At 38.2% G+C, this 22,819-nt stretch overlaps 1 protein-coding gene across 22 annotated transcripts in view; it reads left to right on the top strand.

Annotated features, from left to right (window-relative positions):
- Positions 1-22,819, top strand: part of epb41l3 (erythrocyte membrane protein band 4.1-like 3) — a 168,749-nt gene that overhangs the window by 141,246 nt on the left and 4,684 nt on the right. For 6 of the 22 annotated variants that reach the window (XM_031903973.1, XM_031903967.1, XM_018095038.2 and 3 more), the window contains exons 13-24: positions 3,006-3,569; positions 8,245-8,298; positions 10,229-10,264; positions 10,418-10,483; positions 10,931-11,122; positions 13,800-13,874; positions 14,224-14,325; positions 14,735-15,454; positions 16,744-16,866; positions 18,884-19,195; positions 21,874-22,002; positions 22,324-22,422. In XM_031903973.1, coding sequence (XP_031759833.1) covers positions 3,006-3,569; positions 8,245-8,298; positions 10,229-10,264; positions 10,418-10,483; positions 10,931-11,122; positions 13,800-13,874; positions 14,224-14,325; positions 14,735-15,454; positions 16,744-16,866; positions 18,884-19,195; positions 21,874-22,002; positions 22,324-22,422 — 2,472 coding nt within the window. The remainder of the gene's footprint in view (positions 1-3,005; positions 3,570-8,244; positions 8,299-10,228; positions 10,265-10,417; positions 10,484-10,930; positions 11,123-13,799; positions 13,875-14,223; positions 14,326-14,734; positions 15,455-16,743; positions 16,867-18,883; positions 19,196-21,873; positions 22,003-22,323; positions 22,423-22,819) is intronic. The other 16 variants (XM_012965332.3, XM_031903972.1, XM_012965346.3 and 13 more) reach the window with 14 other exon arrangements.

Raw genomic sequence — 22,819 nt, forward strand, 5'->3', positions numbered from 1 at the left:
GCAGTGTTTTTCCTATTCTAATGTACTCATTGGACAAAGTGCAAAGAATCCATGACCTGTACAGTTTTAGTGACTTGTTGAAGGCCATAAGAGGTTTTCAAACTGTTCTTGCTGAAGAGCCTTTTTGATGCTGACAATTTTATAAGGCCCACTTTTGGTTTTAGAAAGAAACAATAACAGAAGGGAAAAGGGGACTCAGAGGAGGAAAGGTTTATATTGTCATGTATGACATGTATCAGACCTGTGAAGTATCTCACATTTAATGCAACACATATTTTGACATGCCCTACCATTCTCATGCAGTTTTCTATTCTTTAAATGTTGTTTTACTCCTTTACTTCTTCCCACTTGTTCTTCCACTTCTGCTCTCCACTCATTATTCCTCTCTTTCCTAACATTCACTATCTAGTTTCTCTTTCTTTGCATGTTATCCCACATTGCCTTTAATTGTGTCAACATTTTCTGGTCTCAATCTGTTTGTTCCCATTCTGTTGTCTTTCTTCCTGTTAATTATCTTTGTCCTCTCCTATTTCACCTTTTTTATTTTCATTAGTGATTTTCCCTTCCTTACAGTTATACTTCACACTTCCACTTTCTTGATGCTCTACTAAACCCATCCTGTTTCCCCTTATATCCCTGTCCTCCACCCTGTCTTCTTGGTCTGTTTTGCTCACCTCCTTTTCTATTTCTTCCCCAACCTGACAACAAGTGACACTTAACCTCTGAAAACCTCACATGGTACTGCAGCAGTTCCTGAGCTCTCTTGAGCTTAGCAGCACGCTGATGCAGTTCGTATGAATTTGACCCATACGACCTATGTGATGTGCCTGGGGCCATGGCTCTTGCTATGTCTTATTTGGAGCACTCTGTATTCAGCAGCAATAACACTCAAGGACTCAAGGGTATTTAATTTACAGTGCAAAAGTTCAATCTTCCCCAGAAATCTAATATAGTGTCCTACATCTCTCTGCAGCCGCCAGTAACACTCTTTAAATCAGCTTTAGCAAAAATATTGGGCATTAGCATCCACAGCTCTCTAAACACTAAGTGGGGCATTAATGGCCCATCTGAATCTGTGACCCAACTTTTACATGCTTCCCTCTAGGGTTGCACTGACTCAGACCACCATGAAACAAGTGAGGCAATGGGTAAAAAAAATGAGAGCACACTTGCATTATTATAAGTGACCCTTAGCAGCCCTGTGGGATGCAGAAGCACTTTACAGAACCAGTTTTTATTGATTATTTCTACTAAATAAAGGCCCAGTGACACCACAAAATGAAAATGCTCTTAAATCATTTATATATTTGCTTATTCTGCAAAGTCTGAACAGTTTTTAGTAATCATATTTCATTTAAAAGTCACTGCAGTTTCCACATGTTGGGCTTATGGGACTGGGTGGTGTTTGCTATAGAGTGGCTGAACATATATAAAGCAGACACCTGTGTGAAAACATTTCAGACATACAGAAGAACTAGAATGTTATTTAACTGAATAATCATTTATTTTACTGGGTCCTTTAGGATATTTTGTTATAAAATATTTTTGTCTCAGTGTACAATGTTACATATGAAGGAAACAATCCATTTTTAAGTACAAGTTTCATATTCCTGGTTTTCTCTGCATATTTGCATTAGATGCCCACCAGCAGTTGTAATCTTGTAATCTCTGCTTTGTTCATATCAGGTGCAGAAAACCATGTACAGGTATGGGACCTATTATCCAGAATGCCTTCTGAATTTGAATCTCCATACTTTGTCTACTAAAAAAAATAATTTAAATATTAAGTAAACCTGATGGCATCATTGTACTTCAAATAAGGATTAATTATATTTTAGCTGGGATCAAGTACAAGACTCTCTGGGAGATGGCCTTTCTGTAATTTGGGGCTTTCTGGATAATGGGTTTCCAGATAACAGATCCCTAACAATAGCAAACTGTGGCTCCCTTTATGATGCTGATCTTCTAGGACATGGAGAATTTGTCTGCCAGATCAGTAGTTTTTTCACCGAAATTATTTGGTCACAGATAAAGTAGCTCATACCAGAATCTCACATGTTCCCTTCAGTCTCAGTTAAAAGCCCATTGTACAGAAGGCTGAATTGAAAACAGCTCATTGAGTTGGTGCTTACAGCATATTGCTAAGAAGTTACTCTGTATCTAAAAAAGAATAATGTGGCCCTACATATAGCTCATGTAATGGCTGCAGAAGGAAATATTATCCAGCACTGATTGCTAAGGGAATTGATTTGCATGGACATGTGAGCGGTGGAATTGTATGTGTAATTATATTTAAGGAATACTGATTAATGGAATGAACAATATTATGGTAACAGAAGAGGAGTTAATGCCGGATATCAGAAAAAGAGAGTTCCGACGTCCTTATTATTAGTCGGTTGTCCACTCATTTAATTAAAAGCAAAAGTGAATTAATGTAGTGCTGGGGACTTGGCAGCCCAGCGGAGTCCGACGCAGTCCCTAGAGCTGTAGAGCAATGAAGCTAAACTTTTTATCTTTATTTTTGACACATGCAACAATTTTAAAAATTAAACTCTCTATTTATATATACCCGTGTGTGTAAATATACACACACACAGTGGTTGCAAAAAGCAAAATGGACTTTGATTTGGCACCAAATTAGAAAAGGTATGTCACAGGGTATTCCTTGTGCCCAAAGTCAGTTACTGCCTGAATTCTTCATATGTATTAGCCCATATATGTTCATCTAAAATCTAAGCAGCGGTTAGTGTCCCAACACAATCAAATACATTTATTCCTAGATATTTATAATTTGCTAACTTTGCATGAACAAGCCATTGCTGTCTTTGCAATTTCTTTGGTGCCACTGCAATATTCAGCACTTGCAATATTCCAAGCGTATCCTTTGCCAAGATCTATCAAATTGTTATGCTTTTTAATTAACTGTGCAAAATCTAATTTAACTAATTGCAGTTTTCTTTTTGTCCTTCTGATCTTACACTTTGTTTGCCGTCCTCTGCTTTCAGCCATCTTGTTTTGATACTGACTCATTTCATTCCCCCTCACACCCACATTCAAGCCCATCAGCATCTTCAACTAAATTGCGTAGGAGATGTAAGGAGAATGCTCGAAAAGCAGTAGGACGCGAGCTGAGCAAAGATGTGAATGAAATGTCCCATGAGCCCGAGCGGGACTCAGATTGCAAAGGAACATTATACCCTGAGGAAGATGAGCTTGCAATAAGCTATAAGCAACAAGCTGGCCGAGGCGGGACCCTGTTTTCCTTCTCCTTGCATCTTCCAGATTCATTCCCATCTCTTCTTGATGATGATGGCTATCTTTCCTTTCCTAACATTTCTGAAACCAACTTTCTACCCGAAAGTTTGCAGCATTACCTGCCCATTCGGTCACCATCTCTTGTTCCATGCTTTCTTTTCATCTTTTTTTTCCTACTTTCTGCCTCCTTCTCTGTTCCATACGCCCTCACGCTTTCTTTTCCGTTGGCAATGTGCCTCTGCTACCTGGAGCCCAAGGCGGTCTCCTTGAGTGCCGCACTTGACAATGACCTGAGTGACAGTTCAGATGATGAGGTGTGTACCTCGGCATAAGACACATTTTTTTCCTCTTTATTTTCTTTTTCTTGTTATTTTTTTATTCTGTGTTTGGCGCTTTAGTCCTAAACTAAAATGCTACCATAGTGGTCCAACTTTCAGAGCCTCATTTATGTCTGCTTGCTAATATTTGGGAGTTTGTCCCAAAGGGTTAGGCACAACGATATACAGAAACTATTTGCTTTAGAGGAGAATAATATTGAAAATATCGTATTATTGAACTGTACCCAAAATGTAAGGGAAAGATAAAGATAAGGGAGCAATTTCTCTTCCCTGCAAGTGCAGACTCTTTGCCTAGCGTAGTTGCACAGTAGGAGGCAGATGAGAAAGTTATTCGGCTAACAGCATTGATGATAGAAAATTGCTTTTCTTGGAAAGTTGAAATGCCACCTAATAAAGAACATGTCATAGTCAGAGGGGTACTTCCCATATGTTATTTTTCCTATAAAGATCCCAGAGTAATGTAGTCTCAGCTGTTTTTAAAAATCCATATTTATTGCAATTAAATTTTCCCTTATATTTAAGATTTAGTTATAGGTGAACTTTATTTATAAGCCTTTCTATTCTGTCTATTTCTAGAATGCAACTGAAAATGCTACCTTGTTGTCAGGTTCACTCCCCCAGCTTAATTATTCTACCACTAATCTTGGCATTTGCTTTAATTGAAGGTAGAACATGATATATTTAAGGAGGATGAAGGTGTGCCTTTCACCAGAATAGCAATTACTATATGAGAGTTGTGTTGGAGGTGAGGGATATGTAAGGTTTATTCATTATTGGGTATTCCATTGTTTTTAAAGCATTCCTTATAGTACAGGTGTCGGACCCCTTATCTGGAAACCCTTTATCCAGAAAGTTCTGAATAACGGAAAGGTCATCTCCCATAATGATTTCCTTTTTCTCTTTAATAATAAAACAGTACCTTGTACTTGATCCCAACTAAGATATAATAAACCCTTATTGGAGGCAAAACAATCCTTGGGTTTAATTACTGTTTAAAATTTTTTAGTAGACTTAAGGTAGGAGATCGGAGTTACAGAAAGATCCCTTATCCAGAAATCCCCAGGTCCCAAGCATTCCTGGTCCCATACCTGTAGTTATATTCATGGGCCATTCTCTTTGGTCTGCTGACCAAGCTAGCAAACCTGATAGAACCCACTGATTGTTACCTCTCTGGTTCTTAGATTGGGTGTGGGTGGGGGGCCGCAATGGTTGTTCAAAAAAAATCATAAAGAACCACACTAACATCTATTTGTGGGCTAGAAATCCTTTATTAGGTGGGGATGCTGGGAATTTTAAGGATGAGTTATATAAAGTGTTTTTTTACTTATTTGGTTTTGTTATTAATGTTGTGGCAGGCAAGCACATTATCCTTTAGAATTTCAGTGCATAGTTGGTGACTGGGCTTATACAGTGCTCACTACAAGCCAAGAAGGACAAGTATGAATCAGTTTAGTAAGGGTGTCTTTTAGATCTTTTAGGTCTTCACCCATACAGGCCTATTGACAACATTTTTTTTTTTTTTCTAACTTATTACTTATCAATGTTTCTGCGGGAAACAGATGGAGAACTGTAGGGCATGGCAGAACTGTAGGGCATGGCAGAACTGTAGGGCATGGCAGGCACACATGCAATAAGAACTGCATTCTTATTTATACCTAAAAATAGCTGCTGCATTGTGTTGTGAGCCCTACATATTAAAAAAAAATAAACATACTAATGTATGGTTTCTATGCATTTATGTAAATGTTGCCAATTATTTCTTTCCAAGCACTTGCTTCATACCCGAGGATATGACTGTATGCCATAGACATAGGAAGTCATTTATCAATTGTCATATTTACATTTTGTTGTGCTAAAAAGCAGGATTTTTAGTTATGGTAAAAAAAAACACATTTTTAATATTTATAAAACTAAATAAAAAGAGAAAGAAATAAATGTAAAACTTTGGTATCTGAAATTTTGTGAAGGCCTTGTAATCATTGGGAGCTGGCTTAGGCAACATTTTAACTGTTAGTCAATTTAAGTTTTTCAGGGTTTTTTTTTTGAGCTTGGAGACCCATTAAATTGATGAGTAAATTACATGTAATCCAAATTAATTGCCCATTGTATCTTTTTCAAGTAAAATTGTAAAGACAATGTTTTATTGGAGCTTGCAGCCCCAAAACATGGCAGAGTTTGATATGCAGTGGCAGTGGTGCTTACCTGTGACAGGGAAAATTTATAATGTTAATAAAGTAACTCTTCCATACCTCCCAACTGTCCTAATTTTAACAGCTCAGCTCGCAGTCTCAGATTCTTACTAAAAGTCCCTCATTTCTCTTTGATCTCCTGCACCAAACACTAAAAAAGATAGTGTTTCTCAAACTTAATTAAATAAGTAGGCATTTGGCAGAGAGCCCAGAAAGGTTAACAAGCAACACCTGCACTGAGATACAATTGTAACTAATAAGCTAAACAGGTCTCTTGGGGGAACTGAGACTTGCAGCAATTTCACCTTCATTAGCAAAACTGTAATAAAACAAGACCCCAAACCCCCAGAAATGTGTTCAAACTTTAAATAACCTGACAAATTTTGTAAAATGGGAGTGGTGTTTAGCGGGCGTGGTTGCAAAAAAAATATGGGCGTGGTCAAGAATTATAACTCTGCTACGCGCATTTCTTTTCGAATGTTGGGAGGTATGACTCTTCCTTCCTGACATATCTAAGTGCCTGCTTGATAACAAACCCGCTGTTGGGCAGAAGACTTACCCTGCTGTAATAACCTTGATATTATATTTTTGATAACGTTCCTTCCGTAGAACACATTCCCTAATGAACAGATTTGTTGTTATAGCTTATATATTGAGGGTTTCAGATACCTTGTGCCTAATCCTTTCTAGTCATTGTGTTACACCAGATGCATGTGCATTACTGTCTGACCTGTCTGACACGTCTGCATTACTTTGCCTAAACAGAAAGACTTGGGAACAGGAGGAAATCTTCATTAAATGCTTCAAATATAGATAAGTTTAGATCTGAAATGCATTATACTGTATTATAATAACCACAAATGTATATATGTGTGTGTAAAATTATACACACATTTCAACTTGCTTTAATAGGCAGATACATTTCTAGCATTTTTATTTAGATAATATGCACAAAATGGGCACCATTATAAAGCAGATCCTATGGATGTATAAAAAAGCTTAAAGGAAAACTGAAGCATAAAGAAGTAGGGTAGAAATGTTGTACATTATGTTTTGTGCTTCTGTACCAGCCCAAGGCAACCCCAGCCCTTTAGCAGGGAAGATCTGTGCCCCAAAGATGCCCCAGTAGCTCCCCATCTTCTTTTCTGCTGATTCCCTGCACATGCTCTGTGCTGCTGTCACTTATAAATGTCATAGAATAGCAAGAGTATATTTACACATATGAACAGGGTACCTCATTACATAAAAATATTGAACATTCTGCACGAAAAAGAAGAAAGTAATAGAATGCAGTATATGGTATTTGTGGGTTTGGTGTCTAATATCACATGAGGTATCCCAGCCTAAGCCTTACATTCAAATAGGGAATAACTTAATTAGATCTGCATTCAAACCCAAAAAATCTGAACTGAATTTAAGCAACTTTCCAATATACTGTATATTCGTTAAAGATGTTTAGTGGTTTTAAAGCAGAAAGGAAAGGTTGCCAAATGTTGTTGCCAATGATATCCATTGGTCCATTTCTTAATGTAAAATGCTGGGTTTCCAAAATGTAAGACCATTTTCCAGCTCATAAACAAAGTCACTGCAAAAACTTTATTAATACTATTACTGATAATGATACATTTACTAGACAATTTATAAAGGATTGCTGATATTGTATTCCCACACAGGTATTTGTATGTTATACCTGGCACATTATTATTAATACATAATTGTATTTGTTATAGCTGTTCTTTTATAGTATTGTGGAGGTTTGCTACCTAATAATGTTTTTTACAAGTAGCCCTACTATTTATAAACCTCTCAAGTTCCAGCACAAAGGGTCCCTGCTTCAGTTTGCTTGGTGCCTGAGGCACAGGGAGCTCAGATAACTTGCCCGAGGCAAAAAGAAATTAACAAAGGGATTCTCAGACCCAACCTGCCCTGAACAAGATTCTACTGAAGTAAACTTCCCCTTGCCTATGTAAAAGCGAATGCATTTTCCTATCACTTGTAATGCAGACAGATCGGCCATTATAGAGTAAGTGAATTACAAATGAGGAGCTGAAAGTCAGGGGCTGTTATAGTAGTCATTTTATTAGATTATATTTCACCAAAAATACATTTTTGAAATTCGATAATAACCTCATGAAATTTAATGAAGAATATGTGAGGAGAAACCTTGTAGAAACAGAGAACAGAGGGAAAATAAAATATGTATTGAGTTTTTTTTTTTTTTTTGCATATTGCTTTCCATTTTAATGATGTAACAGCATCAATGTCCCAGAAAGAATGTGTATGCCTTGAGCATCCCTCAGAATCTGGTCTGTTTTGTATGCTTTATGCTTTTGTTTGCTCTTCACTATAGAATTGACATAAGATTGTGATAGGGCAATAATGCTGTCGGATTTTCTGACAACTTGGGTTTATTCTTTGTCCCCGCTTGCTTTTCGGAACCTCTACCTTGTTAAACAAAATAGACTGACAGTGAACAGACGGATACTGCTGCTGATGGTGAAACCACTGCCACCGAGGTGCGTAGAATTCAAGCATTTTTCTTCAAAAAGTAGTGTTTCACCATGTCCATAGAATGTCTGCTGTCAATCTAGGTTTCTCGTTTCCGTTCATCATCTGTGTTGGTGTGTTCCGAGAACTGTGCTGCAGTTTTATGCATCCTCTTATTGCCTTGCAGGGGTTTGTTTTGTTTAAGGTCTGGAAATAATGCAATTTCTTTTTGGATCTTTGGCTAGATACAAATGGTTCATGTTTATTCTTGTCCTTGTTTGTGGTGCAGAAGTTTATGCATCCCAACCCATCCTTAGCTCACAATTTAAAACTTGGGAAAGTAAAGGGTTTGTACAACTTAGTTCATTCTACTCTCTTATAGACAATAAGCAATTGTGTGTACTTTGGTTTCCCTTTTATGCCCTCTGCACTTGATGGTTTCTCTCTATGCTGGTTATGAAAAGTGTAGGAAGGTGTCCCTGCTATGCAGTATTGTCCTGTTCAACTGTGCATCTCCGGTGTCATCAGGCCATAGCCCTATGGTTACTAGCCCATGTCCTCTTTGGCATCTTTGTTATACTACAGGAGGGTTATGGTAGCCAACCAGCCCGTGGCTCTTTTTTAGGTCTAAAGCTGGAAGCTTAGCCAGTAACAGTTTGACAAGGGGAAGAGAGCCAATTGAAAATAATTATACATTAATCTCTTAATATTTCCAATAGACACATACCAAGGGTAGAGCAGCCCATTAAATCTCAAAACCATTTACAGGAGTTTTATGGCTCATACTGTCAGGCTTTATTTCTAGACTTTTAATCCATAAAACACCTATGTGTCATCACTGGTATTTCTCATATATCTGCATTTCTTGACAGCACAGCATGAATTCTAATTTGCAGTGATATCCTTATTTTAGAATTCCTATTTGCAGAGAATTTCTTATGAAAGCTGTGTCAGTTACTAATCCATCGTAATAAAGCCCACCATTACATGTGCCACTAGATTTCATGTGTAGTATTAAGAACAGAATATGCATTTAGTTATAGTCTATTATTATAGTGTAATTAGGAAATATTGTAGGGGCTGTCTGTCTTAGTAGGCCGCAGCTGTTGAAAAGTACATATCCCAGTATTCCAGGAAATCTTTCAACTTGGAGCTCAGTCACAGGTGGATACCTCCTTTGTATTTTACTGAAAGCTCAAGTGATTGTTAAAGAACACTGCCCCTGCTAAGGACTCCCTCCCGGACTGAGCTGCCCAGGCTCCTGAAGATGGTCCTGCTCCCCAAACCTGATTTGGAAAGAGTCGTACAGTTAGGGTTGGTGACCATCCTCTCTGGTCACTTCCTTTCTAGTCCCTGTTGCTGACCAGTACTGGAATCCAGGACAAGATCCATTTCCAACATACAGTGCTAGTGAGAGGAAGAGGCATGGCCAGACATGGCGCCCATCAAGTACTCAAGGTTCAGGACTTTTCCTTTCTGGTCTGAGGGAAGAGTCTTTGGGAATGCAGACTGTGTGGTCATAGTTGGGGCCTCGGCAGGGGCCTTATGTGTTATTCTGTTTTAATTTCATTTACATTAACACCAGATTATTAGTTCTTTATCTTGCTGTAATGTAGACACTTTTAAAGTGTTTAATGCCAATTTTCTTAGGGGGCCTATTTCTGTAAAGCTCAATGTCAAGTAAACCTTAATCTGCAAGACATATGCAGCCTTGATACATTGGTGTATTCCAATGTCAGATACATTCTTGTGTAGTTATTAATGGCCCTACTATTTCTGTATTGGGCAACTACAGTATGTAAATGGGATACTCTGAATATACATTGCTGAAACAAGTCCCCTGGCAAAAGCAAAGCTGATGTTTAGATCCCTCTTAACAAGGTTTTGAGAATACCTGTAGGTAATGCAGAACATTCACTGAAATAAAACATTTCTATTGTGTCTTTATTACGCTGCCAGTCGGATCAAGAGGAAGATACTTATGCAAAAACCCAGGTAGAGTGTGTGTGGACTTTGCCCTTTTATAGGGGTATTGTATTTGCCTTCTTTACTGTAGCGGTTCATGCAGCAAATCATTGCAAAGCTCATCGTTCTCATTCTCCAGCTGTGTGTGTGTCTCTTAATATTCCTTTTTTCCACTTTTTACAGAATAGTCTCATTAAGCGAATAAAGGGTGAAAATGTATATGTCAAACATAGTAATCTTATGTTAGAGGTTGGTATTGGTCCCCCTGCATGCCCTTGTGTGTTGGGTTTTAGCATGGACTGAGTATCCCCACTTCCCAGTTAATCGAGTGGACTATTTTTCTTTCAGTCTTGCTTTTTCCTCCTTGTAGAAAAGTGGTTTACTACATGTATTTTTCATTTTAAAATTTAGTTTCCCGCTTTTTTATCTGCAGACTTAACACTTTTTAACCTCACACTCCATGATGTATTGTAGTTTTTTGTGCAATGTCACTTTTCACTGATTTATTTTAGTTTTGTAATCCAGTAAAATGTTAGCTTTATGCTAGTGCTGCTACATGACTTGATACTAACTTTTGGATTTTCTTCTCCTTACTGAATGACAAGCAGCTAAACCTCTTGCTTGCTCTTCTTTCAGTGGAGGAGTTTAGTATAGTGATAGACTGCACTGCAATAATGGTTTGGTTTTTTTATATAGGAATTTGACCGAAATCAAGAAGAACTTATGAAACACCAAACTAATATAAGTGAGCTGAAAAGAACTTTCTTAGAAACATCAACAGATACTACAACTGGTGGCGAATGGGAAAAACGTCTCTCTACATCTCCAGTACGGCTTGTCATGAGACACGAAGAGGCTCCTATGATTGAACCACTAGTGCCTGAGGAGGTAAGTTGCATAGTGGCTACCCTTTATCTGTGTACCTGAACTACTGCAAACTGTTCTTACTCCTAACTGGTGGGTCCCTTGCAGTTGTTTAATCGATATGTTGAAAATAACAGACCAAAGTGATTTTTTATTACCTTACACATACTTTTTAGAAGTTCAGACATCAGAGGGTATTTCCAGACTAGAAGCAGCTATAACGGAAGTTCAATATCATTTTATTATGCTAGTAACTTATATTTTTCACATTAAGAAATCGTATCGCTTTTCAGTTTGCCATTTGTTAAATTGGTTAAAAGCATCACCAGACCCAGAAATATTCACCCTCGGTTTCTTGATTGAAGGGTCAAATGAGATGTAAAACCATAGGCAGCCTGTTAAAGTAATCAGTCCCTAACACTCTCTAGGTTTGTGGACTGATAATAAAGTGAGGGCATGTTTGCCTTTGGAATAAGTGGGTTTGACTTTCAGCCATTCCAGTAGTTTTGAATGACAATGCTTTCTCAAAAAAGGGTCTCATAGCGATTCAGAGTGATAAGCGATTTGAAGTAATATCGTCGGTTTAGGTACTGGCGATTTATATTCTTCTCTGTGTAGAGATAAAACAAGTGACTTGTCGCTGGAACTCGCTTTTTAAAAATTGCTGCTAATTGCCGTGGGGCATTAACTTAAAGGTATAGTGACCCCACCCAATGGCTTTACTTTTAGTTTCATCTACTACTTTTTTTAGGAGGTTTTTACATTTTTGTGCATAGATATTGTATTTTCTTTTAACATGATCCTTTTATTTATGTAATTGTAGTTTCATTGAAATGATTTTATTTATCACTGGGTTCTTGTCTTTACCCTGGCTTAGTTCTTGTTCTGAACTTCTACAACATCTAAATTTGCCAATGCACTGCCGTTTGGCATATAGTTACATAGGGTTAAAAAAGACCAGAGTCCATTAAGTTCAACCCTTCCAAGTAAACCCAGCACACACAACCTATACTGACCTATCTATACACTCACATTCATAAACTATAAATACAGCCACTAGTACTAACTGTAGATATTAGTATCACAATAGCCTTGGATATTCTGATTGATCAAGAACTCATCCAGGCCCCTCTTAAAGGCATCAACAGAATCTGCCATTACCACATCACTAGGAAGGGCATTCCCCAACCTCACTGCCCACCGTGAAAAACCTCCTACGCTGCTTCAAATGGAAGCTCCTTTCCTCTAATTTAAAGGGGGGACCTCTGGTGTGTTGATCGTTTTTAGGGGAAAAAAGAACATCCCCCATCTGTTTGTTAGCATGTCAATCCCTGGAACTGGAGTAGGCCGCTGCAGTGGAAACCTCCCATTATATACCTCACAACAGCCTCGATTTTCCGGGGACAGTCCCGATTTTCAACAGCTGAGCTCACAGTTCTGGTTTCTTATTGAAAAGTCCCTCATTTAACGTTAATCTCTTGCACTGAACACCAAAAAAAGATAGTTGCTCAAAATCAATTAGACACTTGGGGGAGATTTGCGTCTTAAAGGGCAATTTTACCTTCATTAGCTAAACTGTAATAACACATAAAACAAGACCCCAAAACCCCCAGAAATGTGTTCAAATTTTACATAACCTGTCAAATTTTGTTAAATGGTTATACCCAGGTGCACGGTAAAAATATAACACATCATACAACAAAGACCAGCAACACTGGGATTTCTGTGCAAATCAAAAAATGATTTGGACAGAAATCCCAGTGTTGCTGGTCTTTGTTGTATGATATATATATATATATATAGAGAGAGAATGCAGTACAGGCCAGCACTCACAGGACTTTTAAATTGGAACATCAAAAGAATAAAGAGGTTTTACAGAAAATCTTGAAGCATGGTTCTTTATTTATATATATATATATATACAAATGGACATGTTGGTATAGTTCTTTATATTTTTTCATCCAGGGATTGTTATTAATGTCTGTATCACTGACCTTATGGATATTGATGAACTGCCCATGTGATCTGAATATTAGGATGGCTGCTAGGTCTACCTGTCTATGTACCTGGCTTTGAGAACCTTAAAGGGCATGGAAAGGCAAAGTCACTTGGGGGTGCCTAATCGCCTACCTTTACCCCGGGCTGGTGCCCCTGTTGGGAGAGAACAGCACCAGCCCGGGGTAGCTGCGATCGCTTCCTTCTTCCTGTATCGCCGCATGCGCAGTAGAGTGAAAAGCCGAACTTTAGTCGGCTTTTCACTCTAATGCGCATGCGCCTATTGTGCAGTCGCAGCGAAACGAAGGAGGAAGCGCATCGCCCCAGGTGCCTCGGGCTGGTGCTGTTTTCTCCTAACAGGGGCACCAGCCCGGGGTACAAGGTAAGCGATTAAAGTCACTTGGGGGTGCCTAACATTTTGGCACCCCCAAGTGACTTAGCCTTTCCTTCTCCTTTAATATATTATTTGAATGTTCATGCTTGTTGGCCTATCTTCCTCAGATTTTCAACTGTGTCCTTTTCAACCACTGTTGGCTTGTCTGTTTCACTTTATAATTGGCTATAAACTTAAAAACAAAATAAGTATTTAAGTCCATTTTGTCAGTTTGCTAATGAATAGTTATGATACGAAGACTATATTTCAGCCCTGGCTGGTTACTAAGTAGTGGGATAATGCGTCCTAACAAATGCTTTCTGTCTTGTGCAGACCAAAGAAGAGAGAGAAAAAAGAGAAATTCAAATGTCATTAGAAAGAACAAGCTACTCAATGTTAGAATCACAGGTACTGGAAATATCTCCCATTTTTTCTGGCTATAAGTAGCATACAGTGCTTGCATTTTCTGTAATATTTTCTGCTCAATTGGAAGATCACTTTCTTAAAGCTCATTGCCCTTATGTTCCCCCAGAGAAGGTAATAGTAAAATCTCATTGCTATGAGAGGTGAGTTTGTTCAGTGCCACATAGTACATGTCAGTAATTTAGTGGTATAACAGTTATTATAGTCTTTGATCCAATGCATTGTTCAATTCATTTGAATTAAATTTTCATATAATGTATTTTCCAAAATCTCCCAGCTCACTCACCAATGCATCTCTGAATGCATTCTCTTTTTTTATGGTTTCTTTCATTAGCCAGGGGACATAGTGAAGAAACTGCGGGAGGCAAGAGCCACCAGCCCTGTGGCTACTTCTCAGCAAATCATTATGCAGAAAACTATCCCGACATCCCCAGAGGTTACTCTTTATTCATTTAATCTAGATAAAATCCCCCACCATGAATAAATATAAAACAGATATTTCATTTACTTAGAATGAGTACATTGTAAATAAATAAAATAAAAATAACTGCTTAAAGTTATATATTTACAATGTACTCATTCTTAATCTAGACTTGCATGGATAATATACATTTTGGTTAAGTCCTGACCTAATTTGTTTATATCTTCTTATGGAAAGTTAAGCAGGCATGGTGGACTCATTGCAGTGTTGCTGTGGGTACTGGGAGGTATAGATCACAATAGCTGGGTGGTCTTCATTTTGGCATCCCTTATGTATAGTAACATTTAAATGAGGGATGTTCTTTTAGTAATGCGCAACTTACATTTGCAGGTATTCTAATTTAGCTTTTATATCTCACATGTAGGGCACAGAGGATTGGGTTATTATAGACAAAGTGCCTACTAAGGTAGTTGATGGTGAAACAAAAACCATTGTGACTTACAAAGTGACAACAGTGAGCAGTGACATGCCAGCTGGAACGTTTAAAACCAGCCCACTGGGAGGTCAGAGCTTGGATGCGCTGAAAATGGAACTGAAGTCCAAAGAAGAGGATAGCAAACTGAAAATGTATACATTAGGAAGGTCTTATGATACCGTGTCTGGAAAAGTAGTAACTATGACAAGTAAAGCAAAAGAAGGGGATAAAGAAAAAACACCATCTTCATTTGAAATAATTCAAAAGCTGGAGAAGGATATAGCTGAAACTATAAAAATTGCTCCTGGTACAGGGGACTATGAGATCCTGGAGCCGATTAGTGATGACAAGGGAAGAAAAGTTCCAGAAGGGCCACCTGTAAAGAGAAGAATGTCAGAAACACTGACACCCATCAAAGAGTCAGACTCCCAGCTGGCTAGTCCAGTAGAAGAGACTCTGAAGAAAGTGCAAGATAAAGATACGGAGAAGAATTTGATTGAAAGTGTGATTTTTGGGAAGGCTGAGCAGTTTCAAGATTATGATGTTATTAAAGCAGATGTCCCGTCTTGGAAAGATAAGAAGCTGTCCGAGTGGCGATACACACGAGATCAGCCATTTACCATTGCCACTGCTCATTATGTTACCGAGTCATCTGCATCCAAAGTGGTGGTAACATGCACCGATGACTATATGCCCCATTTTGAAGAGTAAACGCATGAATACCAGACATATCCCAGCTTCACAATACCCTTTTGTTCACTTGCTGCTTGGCATTCCTTTGACAGCCAACTTATATTTATGATTTTTCATTTTTATTAGCATTGCAACCACAGCGGGCAATGTGAGGCTTGAATCCCTTAACACAACAAAAGTCACTCAAATGCATATATTTACTTGGTAACGGCTAGCAGTTTCCCAGATCTAACAACCTCGGGCCCTATTCAACAAGTTCTTAGAAGCACCTCTCTATTACGATTAGAGCCAGTCAGCAGCTGTTGGTTTTGAGACCTTTAACAATCTTAATGTACACAATCCTCCAAAAAGGCATGTTTTGAAACACTAAGAGGACCCCCACATTAGGCAAACTGGAATTTTTGTGGTTAATTTGAAAATTTTACTTTACATTATATCTGACATACTCAAACTTGTAAGGCAAAGTATACAGTTCTGTCCTCATTGATCTTCCACAGCCAAGAATTTGTCTGTTTGACCTGTGTCCTATAGGAATAACGTTCCAGTATGGTACAGATGTGACAAGTTATAAGGTCATTTTGGAGGTAAATTTTGATCCATTTGGGTAATGGTGACAGTTTTGCACAAAACAATCCTGTACCTGACTGTGCCATTTTTTATAACATATTATTTGGTGTTACTGATTACCCAAACAAAATGTCAGTTTCTCAAACCTGGACAATCTAATCAACTTTACAATGAAACCAGCAGGCATCTTTATAATGTTAAAGTCTTGCTTCCAAAGAATCTTCCCTTTCAGTCAATGAGGACCACACTGTATGTTGTTTGGTGCCATTATTTCTCTACAGATTTTGTTGTATGTCAAACTAATTTCTTATTTTATTTTAGGTTGTTGAATAGGGCCCTCTGCTTTACAGCTTTTCTTACAGGCCTACCAGATGTGCACTAGTTTTATTTTCCTTTTTCTGCTGTGTCCATGACTTTGATGGCTTCTTTCCCTTATCTATTTTTGTCTTGTGTTGTACTCTAACTAATGTGAAAGTGTGTCTTGTGCCGCTGTATGCCATTCTTCTTGTTTTGTTTTTACTCCTCCGCCACCCTGTCTCCCCGTAATGCACACTCTCATAAATCCTTTCCGAGACTATCCCGATCTTTAATATTCTCTACTGGCTACCCACAATCCCTCTCTCTGACTTTCTCTTCTGTGTTTTCATATGTCTTTCTTTGTTGTCCCTGTTTGACATTTCATTTCTTTGTCTGTTTAGACCAAACAATCATCTGGTGAAAAAACCTTGGAGGGTTCTGATATCTACAGTTTATTAGAATCTACAAGAAAGCCATCTGAGTTCCTAGGAGAGGTTACATCTACTTCACAATCCTGGGCTCAGGTGGCTGCCGATTGTATAAGCTTATGAGTTGTTTTTCTCAATGTGTTCTTCATGATGTGTTTTGCATTACAGGAGGGCCCCGTCAGTTTCATCAACTGTTTTATTAATGCTCAATGTTTACATGGCCAGTAATCTATTCCTAGAGCTGGAAACTGTTAAATTTGTGATTTTATGAATGTGTGATGCTATACCTAAGGGCAGTGGCACGATTTCGGGCAGTTTATCACTGCACGGGCAACAAAACTCTTTAAATTTCTCCCCATTCATTTCAATGGCAATCTGCTGTACTCACAGGGGCACTCGTACGTCTGGTGATTGTCACTCAGTAACAAAGACTGATGTGACAAAATGCCCAGAACTGTGCTATTTACTGTGCCATTACAATTTTAGACAAAATTATTTTAAAAACTCTAACATTTGTGATCTTTCCTCCATGTCTGGTGTTATCTCTTATGTAGCTTGAGCTTTATAGGACTTTGCTGAATAGTACTAATACTAATAACGTATAATGGAATTAGAATAATCATAGATCCTGTGTGAGGCATACTAAACAAATACCCAGACATAGCGGTCATTTTTAATGCAGTTATGATAAATTATAGGCTTCATTTTATGAGGACAGTGATTACGTTAAATTAATAGTATAACTGTAATAGGTTTTATATGTGCTGTCAAAATACAGTGTTCACTGAGTAAATTATATGTGTGTTAGTAAGTAGAATTGCTCTACTTTCTGCTTCTTTACATTAATTCATTTCAGCTATCTGTAAAACAGAGAATAAGTCACTTATTCTCTCTTTCTTAGGGTCTCTGTTATTTACAACAAGGCTGTCCAGCTGGTGGCCCTCCAAAGAATTCTTATGGCCCCCAGTCTGCTTGAAGGCTTCATAGACTTCTCTAAAATAATTTGCCCACTACATAATATAAAACAAGTTGGACAGCACCTATTTACACCATACTGGTACAGGTATCGGACCCCTTATCCGGAAACCCATTATCCAGAAAGTTCCGAATTACGGAAAGGCCATTTCCCATAGACTCCATTTTAATCAAATAATCCACATTTTTAAAAATTTCCTTTTTCTCTGTAGTAATAAAACAGTACCTTGTACTCAATCCCAACTAAGATATAATTTATCCTTATTAGGGGGAAAACAATCCTATTGGGTTTAATTACTGTTTAAATAATGTTTTTAGCAGACTTTAGGTAGGAGATCCAAATTACAGAAAGACCCCTTATCTGGAAAACCCCAGGTCCCGAGCATTCTGGATAATGGGTCCCATACCTGTATATCCATAATAGAATAAAGCCAAAGAGTGGAAGAGATAAGAATGATTAAAAAGAAAAAAAAACAGAAACAAAACCCAAAAACTATTTTAAAAAAAAAAAAAATGGTTGCTTGGAAACATGATCTGGACAAAACTGGATTATAGAAAATGGTAGTGGGGTTAAACATTACAGAGTTACACTGCAATGAAGGTTAAAAAAAGGATGTGGCCATCATGTTCAACCTCCTTCTTAAGTAATTCCTACTTAACTTGTAGTTAATCCTGATGAAGGAAATAAAGCTGAGGCGATTTCTAATTAATCTCAAAGGGTAAAAAAAATCCTTCCCAACTCCAAAAGGGATATTTTGGCCAAGTGCCAGGATCAACAATATCTCAGGATCAACATTGTACTAAGATTATTAGTTTCAGTTGCTAAAAGGCAGTCGGCCCTTTCTTGAAACTGTCTAATGTTATCTGCCAGTACAGCTGATTAAGGGAGAGAATTCCACTTCACAGCTCTCACTATAGAAAAAAAAACCTTTTCTGCTCATAAGCTAAAACCTTCTTTCTTCTAATGTCAAGAATTGCCCTTAATGTACCTATAATGTCATATGACATGTTAATGAACATTTTAATTGTTGTGAAACCGATTTACCCAGTGAAGAAACAAGGCTTTTTAGACTTATATTTGTTTTGAACAATGAATGCTGAAAGACAGTCATGTAATAACTGTTACTTTTACCAACAGAAAACAGAGACTACCACGGAGTGGGATTCCAGTAGCAAAGGGCAAGAGGACGCCGAACAGAAAGCTAAAGAGAAGGTTGTGCAGGGGATGGTCAGTTTGGAGGAGAGTCTGGTGGGGAGTGTGCATGCAAGCAGGGATGCTGCTGAGCTTGCAGGCACAGTCATTGCTTCTAGCTTAAAAGGGGATGAGGGCTCTACACTGAAAAAGGAGCCTGAGGAAGATCTGGCTGTTGATGCTTCTGCTTGTTATGCGCAAGAAGAGCAGCATGGCTCAAAGGTTCATGAATTACTGGACGGCAAGCCTCAAGTAGAGGTAACTGGTTTATACCCATTTAGTGTATATACTGTCTAAACTAAATAAACTGAATTTGTGCTGCTATCAGAGCAGTCATTAGATATATTACTCAGAATGCATGCCTATTAAAAATATACAGAAATGACTGGAAAAATAGTTTTAGTACAATGGAATTCCATGCTGTCTCTGGCTTTGCAGTTTACATATTATGCTTAGGGAAACCCGTAAAATCATAATAGTTTGCTCTTTTGTACAATGTTATTTGCCTGCCTCTGTTTCAGCCATTGTTTAGAAGGTGTATCTACTTTCAGTTAATATAAATCTGTACAGCGCTACGTACATAAGTAGCACTATATAAATACAATATAAACAACACTCCATAATTCTATTTCATTTTATAAAAAAAAAGTGGTAGTTGCTGAACTCTGTGCACAGTAAGTTATGCCCCACAAATCACTAGTTGAGAGAAAATAAATGGAAACTCCTTATAAGTGGGGTACAATTTGCATACATTTGACATTTTTTAAATGGAAAGTGAATGCACCATTAAGGCTTTGTGTGTGCTGTGCTTTTTGTGAATATTTTGTGTACCATTTGTAAAGTTAAATCTAGATCCATTGTGTTTTAAATATATATTTAAAGTAAGTAAAACTCAACAAATAATTGGCTTAAAATGCTACTTATTAGCTTTTAGAAATCTGTACGAGCACAAGTCCACCACAGCCCTTGTACCCTTGCAGAGCTGTTCCTACATGTTGTTGTTTCCCATGTTGAGTTGCCACCTGTCCAGTAAATCACCAACTAGGGCTGGAAAGGTAAAAACTAAGTAAGCTTTATCAGAAAGGTCTATATGTAAATACAGCCATAAGCACTCACAGAAAGGCTGCACTGCGTCCTCTATCAAAAGAAACACAGGATTTATTTTCTTCTTTTTTGTACGCTTGTTCTTCTGTATCAAACTTCCTGCTCTCAGAAAAATCCTTTAGGGCACTGGAACGAGTCTGCTCAGTTTGCTTCTCTCTCCCCGTACCTTCTCCTGCTCCCCCTCCCATCTGAATTTACTCCCCCTTCCAACTGTGCTGTGTAATTTTAGCTACCAGCAGCCAGAGCTGCAGCACAGAAGCTACTGAGACCAAGCTAAAATGGCAGCTGCTATTTTTTTTTTTTTTTGTATATTCTTTATTTTCAGTTTTGTATTTATACAGTACATATCAGAACTAAACCGCTTTTTACTGTAGGCGTAATAGACACTTCATATATTGAGATGAGACAAATATACTTAAATTATTTGCAATCATGCGTGATATTATACCAGTTTTCATAATATTCTGCTTTAACAAGATTATTTACAATAGCTTTTTAGTATTTATTATACTTAGTTAGGTTGTGACAGTGTTGTCTCCTGTTGCTGTCAATATTACCCTGTTGTTGTCTGATATGGTACTGAAGAAAAAAAAGAATGGTAAGGAGGGGGAGGGAAATAACATTTTCCAAAAACCAGAGAATGAAAGGGGAGAGAGAATATCCATAATAAGGGGAACAGAACTTGGAAGTGCTCAGTCGCTCAGCCGCTCCGTTATTAACCTCCTATCGTTTCCGGCAGTTAACGTTTGACCTTTTCATATAAATCTGCTTTTTAGTAGTGCTCCTAGTCCGGTATCATTCATTTATCTTTATAAGATTCTAGGAACATAACCCATGGGGACCATGTCAAGACAAATTTGTCTGGAGTCCCCTGGACATTACTAAGTAGTTCTTCCATCCGCATTACATTTCCCATCTCTTTAACCCATTCATTTATAGTTGGGGGGATAGTAGATTTCCAGTGGCGTGGTATCACTGTCCTGGCAGCCCCCAAGCAGAAGCCTAAGAGGGACCTTTTATATTTGGTAACTGAACCTGGGAGGATTGAGAGGATGCCTATCAAAGGGTCGGGTTTCAGGTCTAGGCCTGTGCAGGAGTTAATAACCTTGAATATTTGTTCCCAGAATGGGATCAATACTAAACATTTCCACCATATGTGCAAAGGGGTCCCTATGTCTATTCCGCATCTCCAGCACTGATTCGTAACCGTGGGGTAAATCTTATGTAAAATTTCGGGGCATTTGTGGCAGCTGCTATTTTAAACAGAGGGAGCTTCTAGGACTGTTAACTCAGATTTGGTAGAGCTTCCTGCAGAATAAATATAGCATTCTACCTTGCAGTATGGTGGCTAATCTATTGGCAGTAAAATGCCTTCTCCTTTAACAAGTAGCCCTGTAGGCGCCCCTGCAATGTAATTTTCCTGCCCTGTAATTTTCTCACCCTCCTCCACTGCTGGTCGGAATATTTTGCCAAAAACTCTATTCCCATCACATGTTGTAGGCTTCTGCTGTGTTACCTGAGCTTGTGACAGACCCACAATATACAGCACTGTATATATACAGTATAAAATTAAAATCTATTTAAAGCTGGTTTGTGAAGCACAGGGAGATTGTGACTTGCCCAGGGTCATAGCTTCCCTTAGGCTAACTCAGGTTTACTTATCACCCTGTTCCAGTGTCGCACTGGCCCACAGGGATACCAAGAAAACTTGGTAATGCTAAGCCTTAGTTGCTTATTATAACTTTACTTATATGCCGACATGCTATGCTATCACAGTCATCCAATTGCATGTTCTAAAATTATTCCTTACCCTTGTTCTTTATTCTGTGCAGTCCCCAGTTGTAAAAACAGAGATCATCACGTTTGGCACTATTGCGGATGGAGAGAAGCCAGATATTAGTACCAAGGATGTGCCAGTGGTACACACAGAGACGAAAACAATTACCTATGAATCTTCTGAGGTAAAGGCAATGTTGGGCGACTAAGCGATACATGTTTTACCACCTGTGATACATTAATCCCAGCATAAATGTAACTTTGAACCTTTTGTTGTGCTTTTGTCGTGCTTGCATTATGATTTCATGAGAATTTTTGCTAAGATAGCCCGTATGATAATTACATGTTGTTCCCGAGAGTTTGCCTATGGTGTTCGTGTTTTTGACCACTACATTTTTACTCCTGTAAAAATTTGCCATTAGTATTGTGTGAGAGTGATATCCCTAACAAAATAGCATAGCTTTTTAATAACACAATAGTAACACAATTTTGTCAATTTATTTTAGTTGGGCTCCCGTACAGACACAGATCCTGGCATGTTAATGAGTGCTCAGACCATTACATCAGAGACTTTTGGAACTACAACAACTACCCACATAACCAAAGTAAGTACTAACTGCCCTTCTTCTGATGTGTCCATGTGTCTACAAGCATCTGCAATTTATTGTATGTGTGCTCTCTGGTACATTATATACAGGGCTGCCATCAGGGGGGGAGAGGGGGTATCGTTGTGCCGGGCCACATGCAAATCAGCATCTCCAAAAGTTACGCAAATTGCGTAAGTTACATATAATTTTATGTTAGAACTTACGCAAACTGAAGAAACTGACGTAACTTGCCTAGAATCTTAGGAAACTTGCATACACGTAAAAGAAAACACAGAGAAGGGGCAGACATATATATATATTTATATGGGGGTGTGGCTATTCAAATGAATTAAGTGCCTTGAATGTAATAAACTTGTTGCATCATAAAGTAAGGAATATCTGAGCAGTCACATTT

This window comes from Xenopus tropicalis, chromosome 6, assembly GCF_000004195.4.
Source record: "Xenopus tropicalis strain Nigerian chromosome 6, UCB_Xtro_10.0, whole genome shotgun sequence".
In the NCBI taxonomy this organism is placed as follows: domain Eukaryota; kingdom Metazoa; phylum Chordata; class Amphibia; order Anura; family Pipidae; genus Xenopus; species Xenopus tropicalis.